The sequence below is a fragment of the Lipotes vexillifer genome, unplaced genomic scaffold (genome assembly GCF_000442215.2).
Source record: "Lipotes vexillifer unplaced genomic scaffold, Lipotes_vexillifer_v1.1 scaffold1439, whole genome shotgun sequence".
NCBI classification, from domain to species: domain Eukaryota; kingdom Metazoa; phylum Chordata; class Mammalia; order Artiodactyla; family Lipotidae; genus Lipotes; species Lipotes vexillifer.
The window spans coordinates 429,306-444,242 of NW_006785059.1; the positions used below are offsets into that span (position 1 = coordinate 429,306).

General features: G+C 34.0%; 1 protein-coding gene across 5 annotated transcripts in view; it reads left to right on the plus strand.

Moving 5' to 3' along the window:
• CASK (calcium/calmodulin dependent serine protein kinase) overlaps window positions 1-14,937 on the plus strand; it is a 394,879-nt gene that overhangs the window by 70,733 nt on the left and 309,209 nt on the right. For 4 of the 5 annotated variants that reach the window (XM_007457187.1, XM_007457185.1, XM_007457189.1 and 1 more), the window contains exon 2: window positions 8,669-8,781. In XM_007457187.1, coding sequence (XP_007457249.1) covers window positions 8,669-8,781 — 113 coding nt within the window. Of the gene's footprint in view, window positions 1-8,668; window positions 8,800-14,937 lie in introns of all 5 variants that reach the window. The other variant, XM_007457186.1, reaches the window with a different exon arrangement.

Consider the following 14,937-nt stretch of genomic DNA (forward strand, 5'->3'; position numbering starts at 1 on the left):
GTGAGGTGATACCTCATTGTAGTTTTGATTTGCATTTCTCTAATAATTAGCAATGTTCAGCATCTTTTCATGTGCCTCTTGTCCATCTGTATGTCTTCTTTGGAGAAATGCCTATTTAGGTCTTTTGCCCATGTTTTGATTGGGTTGTTTGTTTTTTTAATATTGAGCCACAATAGCTGTTCATAAATTTTGGAGACTAATCCTTTGTTGGTTGCATTGTTTGCAAATTTTCTCCCATTCTGTGGGCTGTCTTTTTGTTTTGTTTATGGTTTCCTTCGCTGTGCAAAAGCTTTTGAGTTTAATTAGGTCCCATTTGTTTATTTTTGTTTTTATTTCCATTACTCTAGGACACTTCTCAGAAAAGACGTTGCTGTGATTTATGTCAGAGTGTTCTGCCTCTGTTTTCCTCGAAGAGTTTTACAGCATCTGGTATTACATTCAGGCCTTTAATCCACTTTGAGTTTACTTTTGTGTATGGTGTTAAAGAATGATCTAATTTCATTTTTTTACATGTGGCTGTCCAGTTTTCCCAGCACCATTTATTGAAGAAACTGTCTTTCCTCCATTGTATAGTCTTGCTTCCTTTGTTGTAGATTAATTGACCATACGTACGTGGATTTATTTCTGGGCTTTCTATCCTGTTCCATTAATCTATATTTCTGTTTTTTTTTGCCAGTACCGTACTGTTTTGATGACTGTAGCTTTGTAGTATAGTCTGAAGTCAGGGAGCCTGATTCCTCCAGCTTTGCTTTTTGTCTGGTTTTCTTATCAGTGCATTGATAGGAATTGCAGTGAATCTGTACATTGCCTTGGATAGTATAGTCATTTTGACAATATTGATTCTTCCAATCCACGAATGTGGTATATCTCTCCATCTGTTTCATCTTTGATTTCTTTCATCACTGTCTTATAGTTTTCAGAGTACAGTTCTTTTGTCTCCTTAGGTAGGTTTATTCCTAAGTATTTTATTCTTTTTGATGCGATGGTAAATGGGATTGTTTCCTTAATTTCTCTTTCTGATCTTTCATTGTTAGTGTATAGGAATGCAAGGGATTTCTGTGTATTAATTTTGTATCCTGCAAGTTTACCAGATTTGTTGATACGCTCTAGTAGTTTCCTGGTAGCATCTTTAGGATTTTCTATGTATAGTGTCATGTCATCTGCAAACAGTGACAGTTTTACTTCTTCTTTTCCAATTTGGATTCCTTTTATTTCATTGTCTTCTCTAGATTGCCGTAGCTAGGACTTCCAAAACTGTGTTGAATAAAAGTGGCAAGAGTGGACATCCTTGTCTTGTTCCTGGTCTTAGAGGAAATGCTTTCAGCTTTTTATCATTGAGTATGATGTTAGCTGTAGGTTAGTCATATACAGTCTTTATTATGTTGAGGTATGTTCCCTCTGTGCCCACTTTCTGGAGAGTTTTCATTGTAAATGGGTGCTGAATTTTGTCAAATGCTTTTTCTGCATCTATTGAGATGATAATGTGGTTTTTATTCTTCAATTTGTTGATGTGGTGTATCCCACTGTTTGATTTGTGGATATTGAAACATTCTTGTATCCCTCGGATAAATCCCACTTGATCATGGTGTATGATCCTTTTAACGTATTGTTGGATTTGGACTGCTAATATTTTGTTGAGGATTTTTGCATCTATGTTGATCAGTGATATTGGCCTGTAATTTTCTTTTTGTGTGGTATTTTTGTCTGATTTTGGTATCAGGGTGATGGTGACCTCATAGAATGAGTTTGGGAGTATTCCTTCCTTTTTCAATTTTTTGGAATAGTTTCAGAGGGATAGGTGTTAACTCTATCCCTCTATCAAATGTTTGATAGAATTCGCCTGTGAATTCATCTGGTCCCAGACTTTTGTTTGTTAGGAGTTTTTAAATCATGGTTTCAACTTCATTACTGGTGATTGGTCTGTTCATATTTTCTATTTCTTCCTGGTCAGTCTTGTGTACCTTTCTAAGAATTTGTCCATTTTTTACAGGTTGTCCATTTTATTGGCATACAGTTGCTTGTAGAAATCTCATGATCTTTTGTATTTCTATGGTGTCAGTTGTAACTTCTCCTTTTTCATTTCTAATTTTATTGATTTGAGTCCTCTTCTTTTTTTTTTTTTTTTTTTTTTTTTATGAGTCTGGCTAAAGGTTTATCAATTCTCTTTATCTTCTCAAAGAACCAGCTTTTAGTTTCATTGACCTTTGCTATTGTTTTCTTTGTTTCTATTTCATTTATTTCTGCTCTGATCTTTATGATTTCTTTCCTTCTACAAACTTTAGGTTTTACTTGTTCTTCTTTCTCTAGTTGCTTTAGGTGTAAGGTTAGGTTGTTTATTTGAGATTTTTCTTGTTTCCTGAGGTAAGATTGTATTGCTATAAACTTCCCTCTTAGAACTGCTTTTGCTGCATCCCATAGGTTTTGGATTATTGTGCTTTCATTTTCATTTGTCTCTAGGTATTTTTTGATTTCCTCTTTGATTTGTTCAGTGATCCATTGGTTGTTTAGTAGCATATTGTTTAGCCTCCACTTGTTTGTGTTTTTTATAGTTTTGTTCTTGTAGTTTATTTCTAACCTCATAGTGTTGTGATTGGAAAGGATGCTTCATGTGGTTTCAGTTTTCTTAAATTTACTGGGGCTCGCCTTGTGGCCCAGCATGTGGTCAGTCCTGGGGAGTGTTCCCTGTGCACTTGAGAAGAATGTGTATTCTGCTGCTTTTGGATGGAGTGCTCTATAAATATCAATTAAGTTCATTTGGTCTGCTGTTTCATTTAAGGTCTGTGTTTCCTTATTGATTTTCTGTCTGGATGATCCGTCCATTGATGAAAGTGGGGTGTTAAAGTCCCCCACTATTATTGTGTTACTGTCACTTTCTCCCTTTATGGCTGTTAGTATTTGCTTTGTATATTGGGGTGCTCCTATGTTGGCTGCATATATATTTACAATTGTTATATCTTCTTCTTGGATGATTGATTCCTTGATCATTATGTAGTGTCCTTGTTTGTCTCTTGTAATAGTCTTTATTTTAAAGTCGATTTTGTCTGATATGAGTAGTGTTATTCCAGGTTTCTTGTGATTTCTATTTGTATGGAATACCTTTTTCCATCCCCTTACTTTCAGTCTGTATGTGTCCCTAGATCTGAAGTAGGTCTGTTGTAGACAGCATATATATGGGTCTTGTTTTTGTATCCATTCAGCCAGTCTGTGTCTTTTGGTTGGAGCATTTAATCCATTTACCTTTAAGGTACTTATTGATATGTATTTCCTATTGCCATTTTCTTAATTGTTTTGGATTTGTTTTTGTAGGTCTTTTTTCTTCCCTTCCTCATTTGTTCTCGTCTTGTGATTTGATGACTAACATTAGTTTTGTGTTTGGATTCGTTTTTCTTTTTTGTGTGTGTCTATTGTAGATTTTTGGTTTGCAGTTACCATGAGTTTTGATATAGCAGTCTATATATACACAAGATTGTTTTAAGTTGCTGGTCTTTTCATTTCAAATGCATTTCCAATATCCTGCATTTGTGTTCTCTTCTTACAGTTGCTGGGTTTTATATCATATTTGTATGTAGATGATTTCCTACCTTTACTTTATGTTTGCCTTTACTGGGGAACTTTTCCATTTGTAATTTTCTTGTTTCTAGTAGTGGCCATTTCTTTTCTGCTTAGAGAAGTTCCTTTAGCAATTTTTCCAAAGCTGGTTTGGTGGTGCTGAATTCTCTTAGCTTTTGCTTGTCTGTAAAGTTTTTGATGTGTACATATAGCTGATTCACTTTGTCATACAGCAGAAACTAACACAACATTGTAAAGCAATTATACTCCAATAAAGATGTGAAAAAAAATCTGAGAGAGAGTCTTGCTGGGTGAAGTATTCTTGGTTGTAAGTTCTTCCCTTTTATCATTTTAAATATATTGTGTTGCTCCCTTCTGGCTTCCAGAGTTTATGCTGAGAAATCAGGTGATGACCTTATGGGAGTTCTCTTGTATGTTATCTTTTGCTTTTCCCCTTGGTGGCTCCTTTTAATTTGGACAACTCAGGATTTAAGGTCTGGGAAATGTTCTTGGATTGAGTTCCTCCCCTCCGTTTTCTTTGTTCTTTTGGTTCTACTTTCTGGGAAATTTCCTCAACTTTATCTGCCAGCCCTTCTATTGAGTTTTAAATTTCTTCATATATTTAGTTTTCAAGAGCCCTCATTTTGTCTTCTGAAAGTTCTGTTTTTGTTTCATAGTTATAGTATCTTTCCAAGGACATTAATGGTAGTTGGAAGTTTTTGCTTGTTTAGTATGTTTCCTCTAAGTTGCTCTTTCTGTTTTGATCTCTGTCTTCCAAATTAGACTCTTCTCCAGATGTTTTGGGAGGCTGGTTATCTACTTATGATTAGGAATAGAGCAGTGGTTCTTGAGGGACATTTGACAACATTTAGAGATATTTTTGCTTGGCAAAACTGGCTGAGGGGGTGCTACTGTCATCTCCAGGTAGAGGCTGGAGACGCTGTTAGGCACCCTACAATGCACAGGACATCCTTGCACAACAAAGAACTAGTCAGCCCAAAATGCCAACAATGCCGAGGTTGGAAAGCTGATTGAAAACTCTGAACTTGTGGCAGAACTTGTTGACTTTGGATTTCAAGGAAGGTGATCTGGTTGAGTGGTTTGAACAATATAACGTCATTATTTTTAGTCTTTCCTTCTGGGCTGGTCACATATTCAATAGAAAATCTTACCTTTCCTGCCTGAAGGGTAAAGATCTAGCTTCTAACATTCCCCCCTGTTAATGGGAAATGGGGATGGGCTGTCTACATTCAGTTTGTGTGTGATCACATAAACCCTTTGCTTTTCGTATAGTATCCACTTCTTCAACTGACTTCTGTCCCCAGTTCTAAGACCCTGTGTTTTACCCTCTCCAGAAAATGGACCTCTGTGGGGATGAGGCAGAGTAGTTACCCGGTGGCATGGAGTAGAGGAGGAGCATCTAAGACTCTTAACTGCTTCTCTAATAGATTTCACTCAAACCTTGTTAGTTTAGCCCCACCCTCTCTTTCTCAGAGTTATCTGGTGCTGCCAGTTCAGGTGCTTCCTGAGAATTTTGTAGTGTAAATGAGTTTGGTTCTGAACTTTTCTTATTTTCTCCTTGCAGTTTGGCTTTTCTATGAATGCTAAGCCAGTTACCATTACTCCATCTGCTTTCTTTCAAAATTTGATTATTAATTACTATTGTATTCTCTCATTCTCCCAGTCCTTTAAGACATTTTCTTTAGCCCCTTTTCTCTCATTTTAATGGGTTCGGGGAGAAAAGTTAATTTAGATGCATTTGCTAAATCTATCCTGTTATCCTGGAGGCCAACATATTATACTGTATTCTAGCATAATTTTGTTTAATTCTAGTCACTTTTGATGTGCAATTGTCCCTCGGTATTTGCAGGGGATTGGTTATAGGATCCCCGCCAATACCAAAATCCATGGATGCTCAAGTTCCTTATATAAAATAGCATATTATTTGCATATAACCCACACATATGCCCCATATACTTCAAATCATCTCTAGATTACTTACAATACCTAATACATTGTAAATGCTTTGTAAATAGTTACCAGTGCAAATTCAAGTTTTGCTTTTTGGAACTTTCTAGAATTTTTTTTCATATATTTTCAATCCATGGTTGGCTGAATCAACAGATGTGGAACCTGCAGATACAGAGGGCCAACTGTATTTACTTTTGGTATCATAATTGTTCAATTCCTAGACATGACCTTTCTTCACATTAATGAAAGCTAGAGGAGATTATTCTGTGTCTGCATAGAGACACAGCTACATTCTTTTCAAAACCTTAGGGAAGTAATAGCAAATATTCAATTGTAACATATTCTAGTTTAATTGACCTTTTACTTTAAAACTTAGTATTCTGAAAGCAGCCAACTGCCTTGAGTAGAACCTTGTGCCACAATCCCAGTCAATATTCAGTATTCTTAAAGAATTGGATAAAGAATATAGATTTTATCAAATCTGAAATGCCATCAATTATCTTATCATTCCAGTTTGATTAATACCCTGGCCAGAATTAGCGGAAATATAAGAAAGATAGTAGTTTATAATGATGGCTTACAACTACCTCTGTCAGTATTCCCCCCACCCCCCATAATTATTCAAGAATCGACTGTACTATAGACTATAAATTTAAGGATGAAATTTTAAGATTCAAAAGAGTTTAGGCCGGACTGAAACCTAGGCCTCCTGAATTTTTGCTGTTCCTTAAACTGTCATTCAAGTATAACTAATAAGTGTAACACAGAAGTTTTAACATACATTTTTTTACGCTCTCCTCCCCATTTTAAGATGGGAAAACAAGCCAGATTTTCTTATATCCTGTGTCTTTTTAGTGTTTTGATGAAATAAATATAATCAAGTCCTGCTAAGATTATAGACACTATATACTCATTCAAATTTTTTTCAGTTTCCACTGAGTCTCCAGTTGATGGATTAAATCCCAAAAAAAGTTAAAGATTTTTCATTGTCTTTTTAGTGTACTAAATGGTTCACCTTTTCTAACCCCCTGGATGTCACTGAGAGACAGATCTTTGAAACTCTTTACTCGTGACCTATCTTCATGTCATCAATAGTTCAGAGATAAACTCATTTTCTTTGCCTCACATTATAAAAGTAGCCTAAAGAACCAAGGATTCGGTTCCTTTTTTTCATTCACAGACTTAAACACGTTTTTGGTGTTTTTTTCTTTTTGTATCAGTATTCCCTTTTTTTCTTGATTCTTCCTAGCTTTCTTCATTCTACTATTACTAAAAGGGGAAGAAGCTATGTTTTCTTCCTCACCTTTGTTCAAACAGGAAAAAGTAAAGAATTGACTCTATTGACCAAAAATGATCCCACATACAGATCTTGGAAAGTATCCAAAAGGTGTAGTGAATTGAAGCATACTACACAAATGTATATATAAATAGAGTCCCAAGAGTTTAATGTGTGTACAAAAACCAATTACACTAAACATTTCCTGAAATTACTTGCTATTGTCAGGATAAATAATCACAAGTAAGACATCCAGATTGAGAATGAAAACATTTGTGGGAGTCCTGACTCACATTGTTATATTTTCTTCTCACAAAGAAAAGTCTTTGAACAGTTTTGAGTGATTATCAAAAAGGTCCTTTTCCTATAGAGTTCTGAAAGGTACGCTATTACCATTTCTTTTCCTTCCAGTTTAGCTTTGTTAGGTTGCTTGAAGAGAGAGATTTGAAACTAGTGTAGCTGATGTCCTGATGATTGATAGTGGGCTGAAATCAACTGATTCATATGATCTCAGAGAAATGTTTAAGTCTAGGTTAGATTATATTCGTTTGCCTGTCCTCTGAAAGAATAAAGACAAACTTACACTTTAAGGCAAAAATATCATAAGTGTCCTACTGTAAATGAAGAACTTTTCTCTGTCTTCTGATTGACCACATGCATCCAGGTGTACCAATGAGAATGTTTTGTTTCCTGAGGAGGGGGGAAATCCATACATGTATACACGTACATGTGTGTGTATTTAATAACTTAAACCATACTAGCCTTCAAATAAAATACTACAGTATATTGCGATTGCATTCTACATTAATCAGTAGTTGATTCAAGCATGTTGGATTATCTTTAGTTCAGGTACTTATTTGATAACTATTAATCACAAGGAACAGACTGTGTGTTTGTGTTTTTAATGCCTGGGACCGGCCATTGTTATTTTATCAGTCATCACAGTTGATTCAACTGTATGGTCAATATTGAGAGCCACCAATTTCAATTGAGGAGAGGACTGGGTAAGAAAGTGACTGGACCACTGGTTTTGCTAGTAGAAATTACTTCCTTTCCTATGGCAGTTGAGAATAATGCTAATTTGAAGTTTGAGGAGGCTGAAGGATTTCCCTGTGACTTCATGTGAGACTGTAGAGGTTGTTGGAAACTAAATCATGTAGGGCTTTCTCTTTGTGAAGTGTCTATTTAAGTGTTCTGCCCAGATTTCCTTGTAGTATATTTTCTTACTTAAGAATTATTTATGTATTTTGGTTCTTGACTAAATACATGTGTTGCAAATACCTTCTCTCTGGGATTTTAAGCAGAAACATAATATCAGATTTTCATCTTTAAAACATCACTTCAAGAATGAATGGGAGAAACAAGTTTTCAGTGGTCCTAGTAGAAACTGGTAGTGGTTTAGACTACGGAATGAGTCATGCAGAGAAGTGGACTGGATTAAGAGATATTTGAAATAAACTCAGTAGGACTTGTTAGTGAAGATTCAATAAGTGATGGCTAAGATGAGAGAATGATTTAAGTTTCTGGTTCAAAAGGTAAAAGTTGTATACACTACCACTGTGAACTATTATTTTGTTTAAGATGCTGATAATATGTAGAGAAAATTACAGAGATTATTTGCCTTGAATATAAGAACACTATCTCAAATTTTTAAAAGTGATTTTGAAAGTAAATTTGTTTCTTATTTTTCTGGTTTATCAACTTCAAATAAATAATTACCTCATGAATTATAGAAAAATGTGTTCAAAACTATATTAAATTCTATTTTGAAAGCTATGGCTATAGTAGACAATGAAATATGAATAAACTGTTGAAGGGAAATAGAAACTTAAGAAAATCAACAAATTAAACTTGGATTTTTTTTTTTTTTAGGGGTCCCTTCAGTGTTGTACGACGATGCATCAACAGAGAAACTGGGCAGCAATTTGCTGTAAAAATTGTTGATGTAGCCAAGTTCACATCAAGTCCAGGGTTAAGTACAGAAGGTAAGAGATGGATTTCAAGTAAGTTATTTGATGTCTGGCTTTATTTCATTTCCAATCCATCTATCAACTTAACCTTCATCTGGGGGTGGGGAAGCAGAGGGTGTAATGTAGTGGGAAGTGGGTGGAGACAGTTTAAATTCCATTCTAGTTTGTCAGATTTCTAGAACATAGTATTTGAAAGATAGCTAGATTTGATTAACAGTGTTATGAAGTCATCTAGGATTGGTATTGGCCTATGTTTTATGAATAGAAAGGAAATAAAATCTGAAAATATATTTTTTAGGATCTAACTTGTAGTCCTATAGTATAGAACATGGGATGGGAAGGGTGAGAAGGGAAATAATGGCACAAATATAATCATTGCAGATTCAAAAGAAACTAAGATGAGTTCCCTTCAGGTCCATAACTTATTACCCTTAGGATTGTGATCTAATAGAAATAAAAGACTAATATATCACATATTGCTTAAGTCACTTATGGTGTATATGTGTAAATTTGAAAGATCAGTACTGCTAGGACTTGCAGGACTCGAAATTTTGTTTCAAGACATTGATATGGCTAATCATATTTATGTATAAATATTTATAAACAGTACAGAAGCACTTTAAAAGTTTTTTTTGTTTGTTTGTTTTTTGCTGTTTTAAGCCATAGTTCCATGTAGCCATGATTCACATATGGTCGCACTTCAGATGGCACAATTATTATTTTAACGTTTCTAATTAGCCTGTCTTCTGTCTTTAGACTTTTTCGCAGTCCAGTAAAAGACATATCCTTGTTAAGTCCTTTCCTTCTTAATCCCAAGAGCAATGCAGTTAATAGTTTAAATTGGAAAAGCTAAGACAGAGTAGCCTATTTACATTTTGTCCAGTTACCTTACTTTAAGAAGTAGAAGCCCAGATACTGTGAGCTCCAAGTTAATATATTCCTGCAGATCCTTTTTCAGGATCATTACTTTTAAATACTTTCTTGAAACCTTCTAAATTATTATTATCCATATACTGAATGTAGAAGATTCATAGAAGTTGTTACAAAGAATCAATAACTGATTTTATTTTTTTAGTGCTTTAATCTTTCAATTCTTAAGGTAAGATTTAGGGATTTTATATCTTACAGTTTCATATTTTGGAATTGGCTATTACTACTTTTGAATACAAATTATTTTATAAATTTAGCAGAATTTAAAATTCACTTCTAATCAGGTTTCACCACTATATTATGTTTTCTAAAACTTTTTAACTGCATTTAAGTTTAATATACTGTATTTGATTTTCTGTACCTCAGTTGTCAACTAATTTTAACAAAAAACTTTCTGAGTACTTAGGTAATTTTGTATAAACCTAGTTCATTAAACATATAGATGTGTTGAATCTTTATTTCTCTTAAATGTTTTGATACTGTTGATGAATTTAGTACGATTTCAGTTTAAAATCTTAAGTCTAAATCAATTACTCAGTATACCTATATTATGTTGATTTTGTTTGTCAGTATACCTAATTCTGAATCTACAGACTAAAGACATTTTTTATGGAGACAATTACTTTCTCAGTTATCTGAGGTTCTTTCTTTTTTTTTTTAAAAAAAAGAAATTTATTTATTTATTTATCTATCTATTTATTTATTTACGGCTGAGTTGGGTCTTTGTTGCTGCGCGTGGACTTTCTCTAGTTGTGGCAAGTGGGGGCTACTCTTCGTTGCGGCGCACAGGCTTCTCATTGCGTTGGCTTCTCTTGTTGTGGAGCATGGGTTCTAGGCATGCGGGCTTCAGTAGTTGTGGCGCACAGAGATAGTTGCTCTGCGGCATGTGGGATCTTCCCGGACCAGGGCTCGAGCCCCTGTCCCCTGCATTGGCAGGAGGATTCTTAACCGTTGCGCCATCAGAGAAGTCCTTGGCTGAGGTTCTTTATTGACAGATTTCTTCAGCAAGGAATCTCTGTAGCTATAGACCCAGACTGCCAGGCTGAATCTCATTTATTGTCACATAGCCAGGGAGTCAAACACCAAACTTAAAAAGATGGGGTTGGCGTATCATCCATGTCTTTGAGGTTAAGTCTTCTGAAGTTCACTCATTTTTCGCTTTGGCATTGCTTTGAGTATGTAAATGTCTTCAAGTCCTATTCTGAAGACAAGGCTGGGGCATTTCATTAATCTTATATGGTAGGGTCACAACCTATAGATATTAAGTGATATCCAGTTGAATTCTGCATATTGCTCATGACTTTATCTGGTTTTGATAAGGGTTTGATGTTATTCAAATGAAAATGTGCAATTGTTCCTTTATATTTATGGCACCAAAATGTAGTTTTCCCATCTTCTTTAGCACAATGACACTCGCAATGATTAAGAAACAGAATAAAAATTTCATCTCTACCCTACCACAACTATTTTTCCTTTTGAAAAAAAACTTGCAGTGGAGTTCCTATACACACTATTGCTTATTTTCACACTAGCTTACTTTAACTTGCACACATTTTATTATAAGATATATAATAAATAATAAGTTATTTATTTTATATTATAAAACCTCTTTGAACAATATCCTCCACCTCCAACTTCTTTCAACATTTTTCCAAAACATATTTGCCCTTCCAGTGCATTTACAGATTGTTAGTGTCCAAAAATGACCTTATTCATGGCTAAGGGTAGGAGATGTCATATTAAGAAGAAACATATTTTGAAGTGAAATTTGAAGTACAATAAAAAGGAATCTATAAGTTTAAACAAAAGTACCTAGAAATATCTATATTTACCATTATATTCTCTTCTTTTTTTAAAATTTATTTGGTTGCGCTGGGTCTTAGTTGCAGCAGGTGGGCTCCTTAGTTGTGGCTTGAGGGCTCCTTAGTTGCAGCTCACTGTCTTAGTTGCAGCACATGGGCTCCTTAGTTGTGGCACACGGGCTCCTTAGTTGTGGCTTGCTGGCTCCTTAGTTGCAGCATGGGGGCTCCTTTGTTGTGGCATGTGAACTCTTAGTTGCGGCATGCATGTGGGATCTAGTTCCCTGACCAGAAATCGAACCTGGGCCCCCTGCATTGGGAGCACAGAGTTTTAATCACTACACCACCAGGGAATTCCCTATATTCTCTTCTAATTAAGCCTGTCTCTCAAGCAACAGATAATTTAAAATCTATTTTATTCTTTATGTTTTCTTTTTTATTTTATTTTTGTCATTTTGATTTATTTAATGTCTGTCATTGCATCAGTATTTTTTCTTGTTAGTACATTTGTATTCAAATACATTATTGAATAAAATAGGTTTCGTGAAGTGTCATCTGGGAAACTAAAGTATGCTATTTATTCGGATAGGTCATTATGATACAAAGACAAGTAAAAAGAGCACCTATTTTTAAAAAATTTTTATTAGAGTATAGGTGATTTACACTGCTGCATTAGTTTCTGCAAAAAGTGAAGTGTATCAGTTATACCTATACATATTTTAGATTCTTTTCCAGTATAGGTCATTACAGAGTATTGAGAAGAGTTCCCTGTGCTATACAGTAGGTCCTTATTAGTTATCTATTTTAAGAGCACCTATTCTTAAGAAACCTGCAGTTTAGTAGTCCCAACCATTGTTTCTAATATTATTTTTATAAGAAAAAATATGTAATAAATTCTAAATATATAATTTAAAAATTAGCTTTTGAAATGAAAAGTGTATAGTAGTTAAAGACCACTTATATATATTTTAATATTTTACATTGTCATTGCTCTATTGAAGGTCAGATGTTATAATTATTTGAATATCTGTTCTCTGTTTTCTCATTAAAATCTTATTTTTTTTGTTCAATAGCGGTTCTTAACTTAGAGGCTGCAGAGTATCCAAGAAACCCTTAAATTGTAAGCAGAATTATGTATATATGTTCATTTTCCAGAAAAAGAGTCTACAGTTTTTATTAGATTCCTAAAAAGGCATATTATTCCTAAATGGTTAAGAATTTATCCTTTCACATATATGAAAAAGTGAAGTTGACTCTTAGGAATGTGAGGTGAATAAGAAGTTTCTATTAAATGAAAGCTAGGTGAATTTCTATTAGGATTGGAGGATATTTTCATCCTTAAATACACAGCCTCCATTAATGAAATTCCTTGATTATTATCTTAAAACCTTTAATTAATGGACATTTTATCTCTTACTCTGCTGAGCCACTAATTTAAAGTTGACTTTTTCATTTTAAAAATAAGTATCAAAATTAATTCAAGCAAATTGTTAATAGGGAAATTTAAGGAATGTAAGGTGTACAGAATTGGAAACTGAATTGACAGGAGTTTTGATATCTTGAAAGGACTCAATTCTTTATGGCTTAATTTAAAAAGTTAAAAAATGGTGGTTTTTATTTTAGAATATTAAGTTGTCTTCTAGAAAGAATATAGATTGGGTTCCAGTTTGCATAGTCTCCAAGAATATCTCATTCAAAAAATCCCAGATAGCAGATGTTAGCAAAATTGGAGGAGTAAGGGCCTTTGATAACGCTCATCTCTATAAAAACAAAGGGGAAACTGGCAAACGTTGTCAAAATCAGCTTTTTCAAAACTCTGGAACAACACATACACAGAGCTTCTGAGCAAGGACTAAGCTAACCAAGCAGAGATAGTGGCCACATACAACAAAGGATACAGACTTTCCAGAATTAGTTCTGAAAAGTCAGTAAACAAATGAACAGGAATAATGATAACAAGAATAAGAACAAGAACAACAAAAACAACAAAAACCCAGCAACGGTAACAACAAAGCCTGGAGGAGGTGAGATTCTTATTTCCAGAGTTGGCACATTACTTAAAACATCTAGTTTTCAACAAAAAATTATGAGTAATGCAAAGAAGCAAAGTATGGCTCATTAACAGGTGAAAAAGCAAGCATATCAAGATATACATAACTGAAGTCTCAGAAAGAGAGAAGAGAAAGGGAAAGAAAGAATATCTGAAGAAATAATGGCCCCACATTTCCCGAATCTTAGGAAAAACATAAACCACCACATCCAAGACGCTCAACAAATTCTAAGTACGATAAACTCAAAGATACATCATAATCTAACTGTCAAAAGCAACAGTGATAGTATCTTGAAAAGAGCAAGAGAGAAGCAATTCATCATGTACAAGGTATCCTCAATAAGATTAACAGTGATTTCTCATCAGAAACCATCATGTCCAGGAAACATGAAATACCATATTCAAAATGATGAAAGAAAAAGATTGTCTACCAAGAATTCTATATCTGGCAAAACCATACCTCAAAAATGAAGGATACATTAAGACATTTCCAGATAAACAAAACTGAGAAAATTCATCACTAGCAAACCTGCCCTACAAGAAATAGTAAATGTAGTTCTTAAGGCTAAAAAGAAAACACTAGATAGTAACTAAAACCATGAGAAGTAAAAGAGCACAGTAAAGGTAACTACATATGTAAATATAAAAGGCAGTATAAATATTTTTTGATTATAACTTTTCCTTCCTGATTTAATCGAGAACTGCATAAAGTAATGATTATAAATCTGTGTTGATGGACATAAATGAATAAAGGTGTAATTGGAATGAAAATAAGAGCAGAAAGGAGGGAATGGAACTATATAGGATGAAAGTGTCTGTATACTATTGAAATTAAGTTTATATTAATCTGAGCCATATTGTTACAAGTTAATATCTTAATTTTTATACTCAAGTCAGGAAATAAGAAAATAACCCCCAAAATATAATTTAAAAGTTACAAAGGAATTAAAGGGGTACACTAGAAAATATCTATTTAATGCAAAAAAGTCAATAATGGAGAAACACAAAAACAAAAAAGACATATAGAAAACAAATAGCAAAATTGTAAACATAAATTTTACAGTAAGTCCCATATATATGAACGAGTTCCATTCTGAGAGCATGTTCTTAAGTCCAATTTGTTTGTAAGTCCAACAAAGTTAGCCTAGGTACCTAACTAACACAATCGACTATATAGTAGTGTACTAAGTTATGTGATTGGGCATGCGAACGTATGTTTGCATCTTTGAAAGCTCACAACGTTTTTTTCTTTTTTTTCTTAGGATTTAAATTTCATTTTATTTATCTTCTTTCTTACAGTTTTATTGAGATACAGTTGATGTACAGCACTGTACACGTTTAAGGTGCATAGCATGATGATTTGATTTACATACATCATGAAATGGTTATCAC